We start from the raw sequence: 13,445 nt of genomic DNA, 5'->3' as shown, positions 1-13,445 counted from the left end.
GAACAGTTACAGTACTTAAGGTTACAAAGTGACAAAATAACACATGCAACAGAACTAAAATAATATTCTTTCCATTGTTTCAGCCCCAGGTGAAATAATGAGGAAAAATAGAGGCCTGCTAAAAAGCTTTACCTGTCAATCATCTCCTGGGGTCCCTGGTCCATCCCCATTCCTTCTCTCTCTAACATCACAGCATCCAAAAAGGCATCTTCCCAGAACTGCATCTGGTCCCACAGAGTGGAGCGCTCTTTGCCTAGGAAGTACATACAAAAATTGAGTACTTGTGTCAGTCAAATTCCCTTTCCTTCTCATATTTTGAAAATATGACAAGCCAACACTCAAATAATCCATATTGAAAAAAAAAGTGAAACTTTTAAATCACAAACAAAATCACAATGAAGAAGAGTATAAAACTGAAGACAAGACACCTTGCTCATTCTAACTTATGGTATAAGCATTTGAAAACTTCACTTGAAAACACAAAAGAGTCTCTCAACCCCGTTCCTTACAGAATATATTTTCTTCCATATATCATTAACACGGTTTGAAAGCAACAGGAATATCTCACACAAACACAGATCATGGCAAACACACAGAGAAGTGGAAAGATGAGATTATTACTCATAGAGAAGGTTTCCATTGCAGCATCCTCTAACTGGTCCCAGACAGATCCTTTATCCCTACCTGTATCATTCCAAGCAGGTAGGAACAATAAATAGAAAGGATGAAAAACAGAGGAAGAAAGAGCTCTTGATTAACAGCAAGTCCAGGTAAAATACATTAAAAAAAAAACCAAACCAATATACTGCTAATTCAGGGATACACAATCTAAAAGCATTAAATTTTTGAGTTTAGTAACCCTCTAATTCAAAGACTTAAAGTGAAGCTGTTTTTTTTTTTAATAGATCAGCAATAAATTTTTAGCTTTCCATTCATAGCTAACTAAGTTCCTCTTATCTTCCTTCCAACAGTTTGAAGAATTCTTATTCAAGAACATGAGCCTTGAAAAAGCTACATGCTATGTTAACTACACCACCCACCCATCTTCACTTATTCAATCTCCCCAGAAAATCCTTCGCATTATTATGAATGTCCTAATGGACTCTCCTATTCTGACAGCACAGACAACAGGGAGTAGTTTAAAATAAGATACTTGGAAACACAAATTCCAATCTGCCCCAGACATGACTCCTCTTCAGCTTCAGTCTAAAAGATCCCCTTACTCCCTCAAAAATAGCTTACCCAGAAGTCCTTCATAGAGATAGACGCGCTGGTTCCCATCCTCTGGACCTTTCCCTGGAGTACTGCCTTTGTTCTCCTTTACATTCTGCTTCAGGTTATGAGACTTCGCCTGAAAATAATATATGAGGTGTCAGACATCTCTTCAACTTGCAGGGCTGTTTCTTGCAATATACTGCTGTACTTAACAATTTGCTAGTTGTATTTCATGTACACTTCTCCCACAAAAGTTTACAAAAAAAAGTTTACTTTGTTAAAAAAACAATGAAGTTATGATATTTAGAAGCCCAGAATCCAGATAGACAACACAAAAAATGCAAATCCCAGATCAAAGGAAGGAACAGTTAAACCTCTTCTGTTATCCTCCACATTTCTCACTTAAGAAGTTTATCTACATTCTAACAGTAATTTCCCACTCCCAGGAAATAGCTGAATATCACAACCATCACATAGATGATGAGGAACACAGGAAAAATGCATGCCATCTTCTCAGGATTAACACAGAAAATGAATATTCACAAACAGAATAAGATTACCTGAGTTTTAGCTCCAATTCAGACTTAACATACTTATCTTTCATTTACCATTCATAAAGGCTCAGTAAACTTACTAATACTTAGCAGATTATCATGCGTCACCTGGTCTGAAGAACTGTATGCTGGGACTGTCAGCAGGAACCGCAACGACAAAGTTGCCCGTCTATTCCTCTATCACTAAGTAAACTATGTTGTAATTCCTGACATTCATCACAGATCATATTTAGAACCAAGTCAGATGTATATGTTGCATAGGTGCCTTAAACTTTATTTAGTTTCATTAATCAAATATAAAAAATGCCAAAAATTCAGAAAAGTGGCAAGCTATCAGTTCCTTTTAATTAATTGAAGTCAGACAACACCCTTTGACTTTTTTGTTTCTGCAGGGAAATTAGATGTCAATTTGGTAGACAGTAACACCAAGCAAGGGTGGGAAGATTGCTAGAGCATATAACATGACGTGGGATGCAAATCTACTACTCTCAAAGAAACATGTATTGCACAGGATATGAAGAAAGGCACATGTAATAATCTTAAATATTTTGATGTTGTAAATCATTGGTGATTAATCCTTAGAACAGAATCAAATATCCTCTTTCAAATATGCATTAGCATCAAAATGATTACTGTACAGCATTTTAAAATAAATAAATAAAAAGTAAGGTATGCAGTGTTCTTACAAAAATAGAGCTAGTAGCAGAGTTTGTCTCAATTTCACTGTCTGACACAGTGCCCCTGGATCCTGTCAGGTTGCCTCCATTTTCCATACTTGGGCCATCACCAGCATTGCTACTCAAGTCACTGTCTGCTCCTAGTGTCTCTCCAGAGCTGTTGCTAACCTGTGGAGAAAGATGAAGCCATCATTCTTCAGTAATCAAGACAGTGCGGTGAGAAAATGTAATTTTTTCTTTTCTCTTACAGCATAAAATAAACAGTACAACTGAAAGCCACCTTTGCCTTTCCTTTTTCAGTGATACTATTCTCACATAAAATCCAGTAAAAGATTAACAGTCCTTAAGAAAATCACAGAAGTGTTCAGTTCGGAGCAGATCTTTTAGGACCATCTATAGGCTATACCCCTGGCTCAAGCGAGGTCAGCTAGAGGATGTTCATAGGTTCAAAGATACATTAGGTTGGAAAGGACCTACAAGATCATCTAGTCCAACCATCCTCCTATCACCATCCCTATCCACTATACTACTTAAATCAAATCCCTCAGCACCCCATCTAAACGCTTCTTGAACAGCGCTAGGGACGGTGCCTCATGTTGTTGAGAACCATGTCCAGTGAGATTTTAAAAATCTCCACACATAACTATTCTATAACCTCTCTGGACAAGCTGTTCCAGTGTTTAACAATCCTGACAACAACAACAACAACAAAAAAAACACAAAAAAAAACAAGTATCTTCTGTTCAGAAGGAATTTCCCATGCTTTAATTTTTGTGTTGATCATCTCTTGTCCTGGCAGTGGTTACTGTTGAGTCTGACTCCTTTGTCTGCACTCCCTCCCGTTTAGTATTTATACACATTGATAAGATCCCCTCTGTGCCTTGCCTTCAGAGTCCCAACTCTCCTCATATGAAAGATGCTTGAGTAGCTTATCTCCTCTGTTGCACTATGCTGAACTGACTTCAGTTAAGTTGTCCTTGTACTGGGAACCCAGGACTGGACATCTAGCTAAATTTGAGGTAAACAACATCCACTACTCTCCCCTCATACACTAAGCTAGTTCTCATTGTCTGAGGTTATCAGCTCAGTTACACGTGATTGCCCCTTTGTAAACTGACGCTGACTACTCTCATTCACCTACTTGTCTTTCATGCATTTGGAAATACTTTGAAGAATTTTCTCCACCTTCTTTCCAGGATCTGAGGGGATGCTGACCAGACTGCAGCTCCCCTACCTCCTTTATTGCCTTTTCTGAAGGCAGGTGTGATACCTGCTCTAACTCCTTCCTCAGAAACGTCTATCAATCACCATGACTGCTCAGAGACAACAGTATCAGCCAATTCCCTCAACGCTCATGGCTGGAAACCATTAGGCCCCACGGACTAATGCATATCCAGTTCATTGAAGTGGTCCCTAGCCTAGTCCTCCTCATCAAGTAAGTCTTCCTGGCTCCAGCTCTAGGACTCTTCAGACTTCATGGGCCTGGAATTCTTAATGGCTAGTCTTACTAGTGAAGACTGAGGCAAAGAAGGCACTGAGTATCCCAACCATTTCCATTTGTCACCAGTTCCCATGCTCAATTAAGTAACGGGCCCATATTTTCCCTAATCATCCTCTTGTTGTTTATGGACTTAAGAGAATCCTTTCTCATGGCCATTCACATTCCTTTCCAGATTAACCCTCAGGTCCACCTAGGATTTCCAGATTCTATCCCTGCAAGATGGCACAGCAAGTATATATTCCTCCCAGGTCACCTGCTCCTGCTTCCACCTCCCATGCATTTCTGTTTAATACTTCAATTCAGTTAGGAGTTCCTTGCTTATCCAAACAGTCCATGTGATGCCCCTGCTTGATTTCCTATTTGTTGGGATGGAACCTTTCTTGAGTTTGAAATAGTAGATCCTTGAATATCAACCAGCTCTCCCAGACTCCTTTTCTCTCCGCAGCTACATACCACAGAGAGTAATTTCCATGTCCAACAGAGAAAGACAGTATTATTCTTGTTACAGGTTGGGAAGAGATTATGGAAAACTAGATATTACACTTGCAGCAGTTTAGAGAGAAGAAAAACCAAAAACAAAAAGGAAAGTTCCTTGAAATCTCCTGCATCTAATAACATGCAGCAGAGAGAAGTCTTTAATAGAATGCAATCCTACTCCTTTCTCCTCTAGGCCCTACAGCTGATCAGAAGAAACATACATATTTGCAAATGATTCAAATGGTTTAAGTTAATAGATGGGAACGTTTTTTCTTGCTTTTAATTCACCTTTTTTTTTTTTTTCCTCTGGTTACATTTTTTTGAAGTCATTTATACACAACTAAGTCATATTTATAAAAGGACTGCAATCCACTAGTTCCATAAATACACCAATATATAGGAATACATAAAAGTAATAAGTATCATATATGACAGATGCAATCTGCTAGTAAAATGGTATGCATATTCTGTCAGATACATGTTTGCCACTCACTCAGAGGCTCTGGACAGAGACAATAACATAGACACAATATTAGGTGTCTATGATAGTATGCAGTCATACTGTACACAAAGCGTAGACATAAAAAGCTCTTCACTTTACCAAAAAATGAATCACATCAAGATTTCACTTTGGGTATATCCTACCACTGTGCTAACTTCAGAATCCTGGCTGGTACTTCGGACCATAACTGATGGTCCTCCACTGGGAACAGAGTCAAAATCACTCTTCTGCAATCACAGACATATAAGAAAGAATATCAGTTCAGTTTTGATCATCACAAACAAACAAACAAACAAAACAAAACAAACAAAACATGATTTCCCATTCTCTTGGGATATTAAATCACATGTGATATGCTTCCTTGGTTGATTAAGCCAGATAAACAGAAACTTCTGATTGCAAGTCAAAAAGGTAATGGGGTTCTACAATTGAAGAGTTAAGAAAGACTAGCACCCTAAGGGAAGGGGGGAAGAAGTTTTTCAATATGAGCCTTTTAAGAAGTGTCAAACTCTACAGGTTTCCTGCAGTTACACAGCAAATAGAAGAATTTTCTATCTTATCACATAAATAAAACAAGCAAAGGAGCCACTGACCTGAGAACCTGAGGCCAAACTCAGGCCGCTGTCTGCACTTATTTGGGATTTTTTCTCATCTGTTTCTCCCAAATCAAAATGTTTCACACCTTCTGGCCCTATGCAAAGGAAGAAGTAAATCATTATTTTATCAAGAAAAAACAGTACAACAGAAAGCAAGTGACAGACTGAAAGCAGGAACAGTATCAAGAAAACAAATTTACTTTCTCATTCCTCATTGTGTTTTTTGTTTTTATTATTATTTCTTGGTACTGTTAACAACATGGCCAGCAGAACACATCTGCCATTCTTTGAATGTAGTTTGAATTTCAAATATTCCAAAGGTATAGCACAACAGTGAGTATTATTTAACAGTACCTTTGTTAGTCATTCAAGAGAGAAAAGAAGACATACAAAGGTCAAGTAGCTTCCAGTTACAGTAACACATGCAGAGCAGTTGCCATTCAACTCTAGGAAGCCACTTCCTTAATTCTTGGAAAAAATAAAGGATACTTAATTGCTTGAAGTCATTATCCCTCTGAGAAAAGCTAATTTGCTGAATGTCTTGAATTGAGTTTGTTGGACAGACGTTGACCCCAGCAACCATCTAGGCAACGAGGCAACACTTCACAAGAATATAATTAGCAATAATTGCTGCAACACTAGTAAGAATATCAAGGAAGAAGCTTGTATAATGCTGTACATCATAACATTTGTCAATTACGTAACAAATGGCTCTCCAGAGTTGGCAATCACATAGGTCAGTAGTGAGACAGAGAAACAAGAAGCCTTAAGACATGCATTCATGAACCCACCCAACTGAATAAACAAAATAAAACTGAAAAAAGAAAAAAAAGAAAAAAAGAGAGAGAGAGAACTTTATGTTCTATTTCCCATGCAGTTCTGGAATCACGTAATCTATTGTCCTTTGATGAGATGGCAGAAGGAAAAGAGAATGATGGACAGGTAGAGCCTGAAAAGAAATTTGGATAAGCACTGCATGAAGTAGGTAAATGAGGAAGGAAAAGAATGTGCTATAGACTGCACACAGATTTTCACTAGTCTCAGAAAAGGGAAGAGTCTGCAACACTTCTGCCATATCCATATCTGCCAACTATTCAATACAAGGAAGTCATGATCCACAGCTGGAATAGTATTACATATCCATGAATATATCCAGTATCTCTTAAGCAAACAGTGCCACAATCTCTTATAATCACAACAACCTGGGAGTCATGAACATGTTTGTATCATATGTCACATTAGAGAGGGCAGGACAGTGAAAAGAAAAGAAAAAGGCTAGAGAGGGGGGAGAGAAAGAGAGAGAGAGAGAGAGAGAGAGAAGGATAATATACAAAGATTTGTGGGAGTGAGCTTGAGATGGTATGTAAACTCATGAACAGCAAAGCCATAAGCGGGCTGTGCAGACAATACTAGCTTCCTACTCAAAAACAAACTGCCTACATGAAATATTTTAGATAAAGTGTTCTTCATTTATTGTAGCAGTCTACCTATAAAATCTTTTGCCCTAAGTTACTGCAAATTGAACTACAAAAGACTAATGTCAAAGAAAAATTCCTAAGTTAAAAAAATAAACTAAAATAAATTATAGAATTTGGAATTTTATTTTCTATTGAAATATAAATTATTCACTTCTAGAAGACTATGTCCAGCCATTCAAACAGCTGCTGTTTCTGAATAATGCTGCAGCAAAAAGTTTAGTACCTCGTTAGTATAATAGGAATACTAAATTTCAGTTCTATTCTTTAATCAACGTAAATAGTTCCCTGTCCCAGCACATAATTCAGATGTATTTGTGGCAATTTGATTTTTAAAACAAGTGAAACCAACTGATGCAGTTCAGGTGTTTGACAACTGTGGGACACAACAGTAGCGGAGTGTAAGGAGTACAATAACCACAATCACATTATTGTCACTGTCACTTTTCAAGCTCTTAGGAACTTCCTTTGTTTTCAGAGTTGTGTACTTATTACACATTTAAAAAACAACAACAAAAACCACAACCAAACAATTTCTCTCCTCCAACACAGGAACCTAACTGAAGAGCCCCATCTGGAAAAGCAGGTGTGTGCACATGCTGTGCCTGTCGCACACACACTCCTTGCACAGCAGAAAGCAGTTCAGGTCACAAATATGGTTATGTTGCACTGCAGAGGAGCCCCCGCTTGCCCTGTTCACTCTGAACTAACTCCAGATGTTGCATGCACTTAACCGAAGTATTTAACTGGAGCACTTGAAATATAGGAAATCCAGCCCTAACCATAACATCAGGAATTTTCACCCACTCATGTTAGCTATTAATCCTCTCCAAATTTCAGGCTGTAAAAGGGGCATTAGCTCTGCAAAGCAGACATTACACTCATAGTTAGAAAATCCTTATCACATCAGGGTTATTATAAATTATGTTTGTCCTTATGCCCTGTGTCCCTATTTATAACGGCCATAACCAAACCTGCAAAACCTGGTACTGTAACTGCAGTCAGCACACACACGTATTTCAACAGATTTGTGTAGATTTAAACTGCTATTTAGACTCAGTAAACAGCCTCAGATCACTTAACTCCTCCTTTAATGTTGTATATTAAAAAATAAAATTCTTATTGATTCCTTATTATTAAGAAATTGAAGAGTATTTTCTCTTAGAGCCATCACTAAACACAATTCTTCACATACACCTTCTCTCTCCCTCTCTAAATTACTTCCTTGTTGCAGACTGACCGCAGTCAGAAACTGCTCATGGCTGAAGTCAGATAACAACATCTGCCATCTCAGGATTGGAAAGAGAGAATTTTTCATTGCAGTAATGTTCAATCAAACTATACATTCATGTCAAAGACTTGTTAAGTAATACTAGTAACGAGTTGGAATGCCTTCCGTATATATCCAACATGGTGAGGATGCAGAACATCTGCTTCATCTTTATTTATAGAAGGTAACATTCAGGGAAAGAAAAGAAATCAAAAGACAAGACATTTGAACAAAATTTCCCCAGAGCAAACTGATCTGTTTGGACTCCTCTATATAACAAGCTTTCCTTATAAACTTAGTCTTTTACCTAATTTTGTTCTTGTGGGTATAAAAACTGCGTGCCATAGATGCAAGCTCACCCTGCATCTGGGGAGTTGGCAGTTATGGGAGAGGCTGTGGGAGTCAGTTTTCTATGTTTTATCATTTCCTTACTCGTTTTTTCCAAAGATTTTTGCTTTTTCACTTCCTGGTGCTTGTTCCACAATTCTACCCAAGATGCATTGAAAGCAGGAGAGAAAGAGAAAGAGTCAGCAGCTAGTCAGACAGGTGAAAATAGGGAAAAATAACTGAAACAAAATCCCACCCTCTTCACCTCAGAAAAAAAAAATTAGAAATTTAAGACAACTTCTGGGTGCAGGGTTAGTTAATCAATTTACAATAAATCAATGTTAGGATATTTGAGCACTGCATCATCTCTCGTTAACAGAATTCAAAAGTTAGAGATGATTTCATACAGTGAATCAACTGAGCAAAAACAGCTATTATGAACACACACAATGCAATTCATTACCTTCCCTGAGAAAGGCCTTTAAGACTGGCAGATATTTCATCTTCCAAAACGTAGGCATCACAATAGTTCTAATTAACAGCAATATTTTCATGTTTCTAGTTTGTTTCATTGAAAGGAAAAGGCACAAAAACAGCAGCAGCAATCCCAAGAAAACCTAAACTGCAGGTTAACACAATATTTAACCAATATCATATTTTGAAAATCATCACAAAGTTCACAAGTACAAGTTACTTTTGACCTGACAGTATTCTCAATAAATGCTTGGCTCTGCCTATAAACAAGTCCTACACATAAAAATCAGAACTTTTCTTCATCCATCTATTCACATTAGGTTATGAAAAAGGGAAAACAGAAAAACGAGCAAAATAAAAACCAAACTTAATGTCAACTTTCAAAATTCTACTCAGGTCACAGCACTCCAAGTGAAAGGATTCCATAAGAAGACAAAATATAGTGAAAAAAGGAAAAAAAATCTGGAGTCTGTATGCACTCTCTTCATTTGAAGCTTAACCTCGAGACAAATTAGTGATGAAACACTTGCAACCTTTCTAGTACTCACACTCCTAACTCTCTGAAATGACTCATGTGCTCAGAAAAAAAAAAAAAACAGATCATCCCAAGTGCTTGGCAAAGGAAACATTACAAACTGGCATGTTGAACTAAGTCTGAATGCAAGGCACTGCCCTTTCTCACTAGCCTTCTCTCACTATGGTTAAAGCTGCAGAAATAAGAATACTGAATACCAACAGCCTTTACCATTTAGAATGGAGTATTTACATGTTTTAGATGTGTACAACTGGCCAGCAACTTACTGAAAAACGAAGAAAATCGGCTCAAGCAGGAGCACATCCACCCTGAACTTCTGAAAACACAGTGAACCTCCTGACCATGGATCACATAATACAAGAGAACTACACAGGTTCAGCTACTGTAACTCTAGATTGCTGAAATCCAGTTTAACTGTCACACTAACATGTATGGTATACAGTTATTCCAACCAGTGTTACGCATGGTTTTATGCTGACCACATACTTTTCATTCTGTTAGTTCCTCTTTCAGACTAGGTCAAAGGAGTAGCAACCCCAACTTGCATACTGTCCATACAATACTGATAGATTAAATGAGAACTTCAGCTCTGCATTTACAATCTGAGGCTGTAAATAAATAAATAAAGCTTTCCATATTTAATTGAATCAAGGAACTGACAAGATTGGAAGGAACATCTGGAGATCATCCAGTAGAATTTCCCTACTCAAACCAGGTGCAAAATGATAGCAGAGTGCTCAGGACTTCTGCAACCAGAAATATGTAAATGCTTACGGAGGAAACATCTGATAAAGAAGTCAGTTTGACTGAGGAAAATCTGCATTTCACTCCAGAAGTAATTCAGTCTAGCCATAATCAGCTCTGATCCTGAACACCCAAAGGAATCCATCACAATGAAGCTTTCTTAAACAAAGTAAGCCAAGCCACTTTAAATGACTGATCTGCAACACATGAGGAATTTGTTTTACTTTCAGGTCCCAAGAGTCAGATAACAAGGACATTAACTTATTCTTATAGAAGTTAAGACTATTTGCATACCCTTTCATGGTTCTCAGTGACAGATAAAACCAGTTAGATAAGAAGGCATCAGAAAAAAAACAGGAAAGTCTTTTGAACTCTGATCAGATTTGGTGAAACTGAACTTTTCTTATAGCCTAATTTCATAGAAGAAAAGTGAAATCATAAGAGCACCAGAACAACTACAAAGAACTAAAGTTTCCAGACCGTGAACACTAATTTGCTTAAGGCTAATATTCTAGCAACAGCATTAAAAGAACATACTAAGTAATACCTCTTTTGCATAGCTCTTTTTAGAAAGCTTCACAAACATGGACTGTCACTTCTCCATGATTTCTAATTCTGTGAAGTTTTAACCTCATCTGAAGGAGAGTCTGAGCAAGCCAATCTAAAATCTCATCATTCTTGAAAAGAATGGTAGCCTAGCGTCTGTCTCATTCTTAATGTCATAAGAGGCATACCTCCTTTCAACTATTCTACAGAAAAGAAAAGCAATTAAGTACTCCAGAGCAAACCAAACTGAAAAGCTGGAAATCTAAATTTTTTAGCTTCATGGTAACTTTTCAAATTAAGTCTAAGACCAGTTTCTGAGCATTTGCCTCCATAGATTACCTCTAGAAACAAGAAGGCAAAGCAAATTAGGGGCGATTAGTATCATTTCAGGAGGATTTCACAGCAGATAGTTCTCAACTGTAAGAAGTATACATTCAGAATAGGAAAGAATGTTCACACCCTTTCTGCCATAGAACTATCCTATATCCACATTGCCTTATTTTATGTCACTTCCTGGAAGTACAACCTCCCAGTAGCACACTGTTTTCAGAAGATTAATCTTTTCTACAATTGTTTCATGTAAAAGTTACTTTAAACATGCTATAAGAAGCAATGGGTAAAATGTAACCTGACATTCTTGGAGTCAATGAAGGATTTTCCTCATATGTTGATGGTGTATCTATCTTGATCAACAATTCACAGAAGGTTGGACCTAAATCTATTAATCTATTATTGTCGTTTTTTTTTTCCTTTTTTTTTCCTCATTTTAGTCTATAAAAATCCCTTTTAGCTAAAACAATCAAAAGTTCACCTTTTTGCCCTAGACCTAGACAAAAGCTATTCCACCTATGTGTGTAAGAGTAGGAAAATTTCTACTGAGCAGCCTAGCAGATGCTGTTCAGAAGGACATGCATTCTATTTGTTGTTGCCTAGAAGGAAGATCCACCATTCCTGCTCACTGAAACTGTAACACTACAACTTAAACCTTTCGGCAGTTTTAGTTATTTAACAGATATGAGATCCTGGGTCCCAATTCTATCAAGGTGCAATCTAAATAATACAGATGTAGTCAGCAATGATTAAAAAAAAACTTCTGTTTCATGTCGTCTCTTCCATGGTAGCCCTTTCTAAAGTCCTGCCAACCTTATTTCCCTTTTTGCCATTTTCTGCTACTTAAAAACATAAATCACAGCAAAAGTGAAGGCTGTCTTAAGTGTAATGATATTCAGAAACAGTTAAGATTAGAAAGCTTCTGGAGAGAACTGCCCTGGATAATTTATCCAAGAGCAAGTGAAAACACATGATTGTTCCTTGGTATCTATGGTGTAAATGAGGCATGTTACAGCAGCAAATGTATTGTGTAAAAATGGAGACAATGCAAATACAACCTAATGCCAAAATAGAAGCCCCTCCTGCACTTCACATGCATTTCAATACACACCAATGGAAGCAATAAAATTTTCTTCCTTTAGACTCCTTGTATCAAACTCCCTTAGCCCTTTCCCTGCAGGGCTTGGTGTCTTCGGCATCAGCTGTGGTACAGGCAGCTGCATGGCAGGTTTTGGCTCCACTCTTGGAGATGATGCAGGATCTTTACCAACTGGAGTGACAGATCCATCTGTTGGGCTTCGTTTTCTCTTTTCTGGTTCTTTAAAAAGAAAGAATAAAGTGTTGCCAAAAAAAAAGAAAAAGAAAAAAGAAAAAAACAACAAAAGAAAAACAAAAAACCCCAACCCCAAACAACAACAACAACAAAAAAAAACAACTAACATACAAAAAAGAACCAAAAAAACAAAGTAAAAGGAAAAAGGAAATGAGAGCAGGCCTCATCTATCATTCTTTGACACTTCATATAATCATTTGTCCCAAAGGCAGTTTGGATTATTTCACTGTATCAAGCTGCAAAATTCAAATTTCAGTAAGTTTCAGAAAAAAATACTTAAAATTAGGCTTCCCAGTAAATAACCTGCAATCTTGCACAAACTGTTCCAATAGCTGATGAAGCTTACAGTGAAAATTTCATATCCAAATGTCTAAATTTGTCATACCACAGGCTTCGTAATACTTTAGACCAGTACGTTAAAGATTCTGCTAAGAGCAATACTTTTCCATACAAACAATTACAGAAAATGATCAACACCTAACACGCAACAGACAACACATGCTCCAGAGAAAAAGTGTTTCTCCAATTCTTTGTAGGTCTTTTCAGAAACCACTTCAAATTTTCCAAGTGTGACAATCATAACTGGAAGCACCACACCACCTGTGTCTTCTTAGTGACTTACCTCTGCAACCCAAATATATATTCCAAGGTATACATGCCCCCCTTGCCTCTCCAAATTTTCATAGACAGAGTAAACACTGGGAAGTCTACGTTTAACTTGCCACTTTCAGAGAGAGTGCTTAGACACAGCTCCCTATCCTGTTCTTATTGCCAGTTTTTTCTTCTTCCTATATGCAAGTCCTTAGTTTGATCAGATTAAAATAATCACGACTATGCTTTACTAAGATTCAGATTCCACCAGATAAATAATCTATATCCATAATGTTCT

General features: G+C 37.3%; 1 protein-coding gene across 7 annotated transcripts in view; it reads right to left on the bottom strand.

Moving 5' to 3' along the window:
- MADD (MAP kinase activating death domain) overlaps positions 1-13,445 on the bottom strand; it is a 55,613-nt gene that overhangs the window by 19,875 nt on the left and 22,293 nt on the right. For 4 of the 7 annotated variants that reach the window (XM_065754889.1, XM_065754891.1, XM_065754895.1 and 1 more), the window contains 6 exons: positions 12,335-12,541; positions 5,520-5,617; positions 5,070-5,153; positions 2,456-2,614; positions 1,243-1,351; positions 133-253 (listed from right to left, as the gene is read on the bottom strand). In XM_065754889.1, coding sequence (XP_065610961.1) covers positions 133-253; positions 1,243-1,351; positions 2,456-2,614; positions 5,070-5,153; positions 5,520-5,617; positions 12,335-12,541 — 778 coding nt within the window. Of the gene's footprint in view, positions 1-132; positions 254-621; positions 685-1,242; positions 1,352-2,455; positions 2,615-5,069; positions 5,154-5,519; positions 5,618-8,699; positions 8,754-12,334; positions 12,542-13,445 lie in introns of all 7 variants that reach the window. The other 3 variants (XM_065754893.1, XM_065754894.1, XM_065754888.1) reach the window with 2 other exon arrangements.

Source organism: Cyrtonyx montezumae, unplaced genomic scaffold (assembly GCF_038088225.1).
Source record: "Cyrtonyx montezumae isolate F1298 unplaced genomic scaffold, pur_monq_1.0 scaffold_10, whole genome shotgun sequence".
In the NCBI taxonomy this organism is placed as follows: Eukaryota; Metazoa; Chordata; class Aves; order Galliformes; family Odontophoridae; genus Cyrtonyx; species Cyrtonyx montezumae.
The sequence above is the reverse complement of the archived record's forward strand: the minus strand, read 5'-3'. Positions and strand labels throughout refer to the sequence as shown.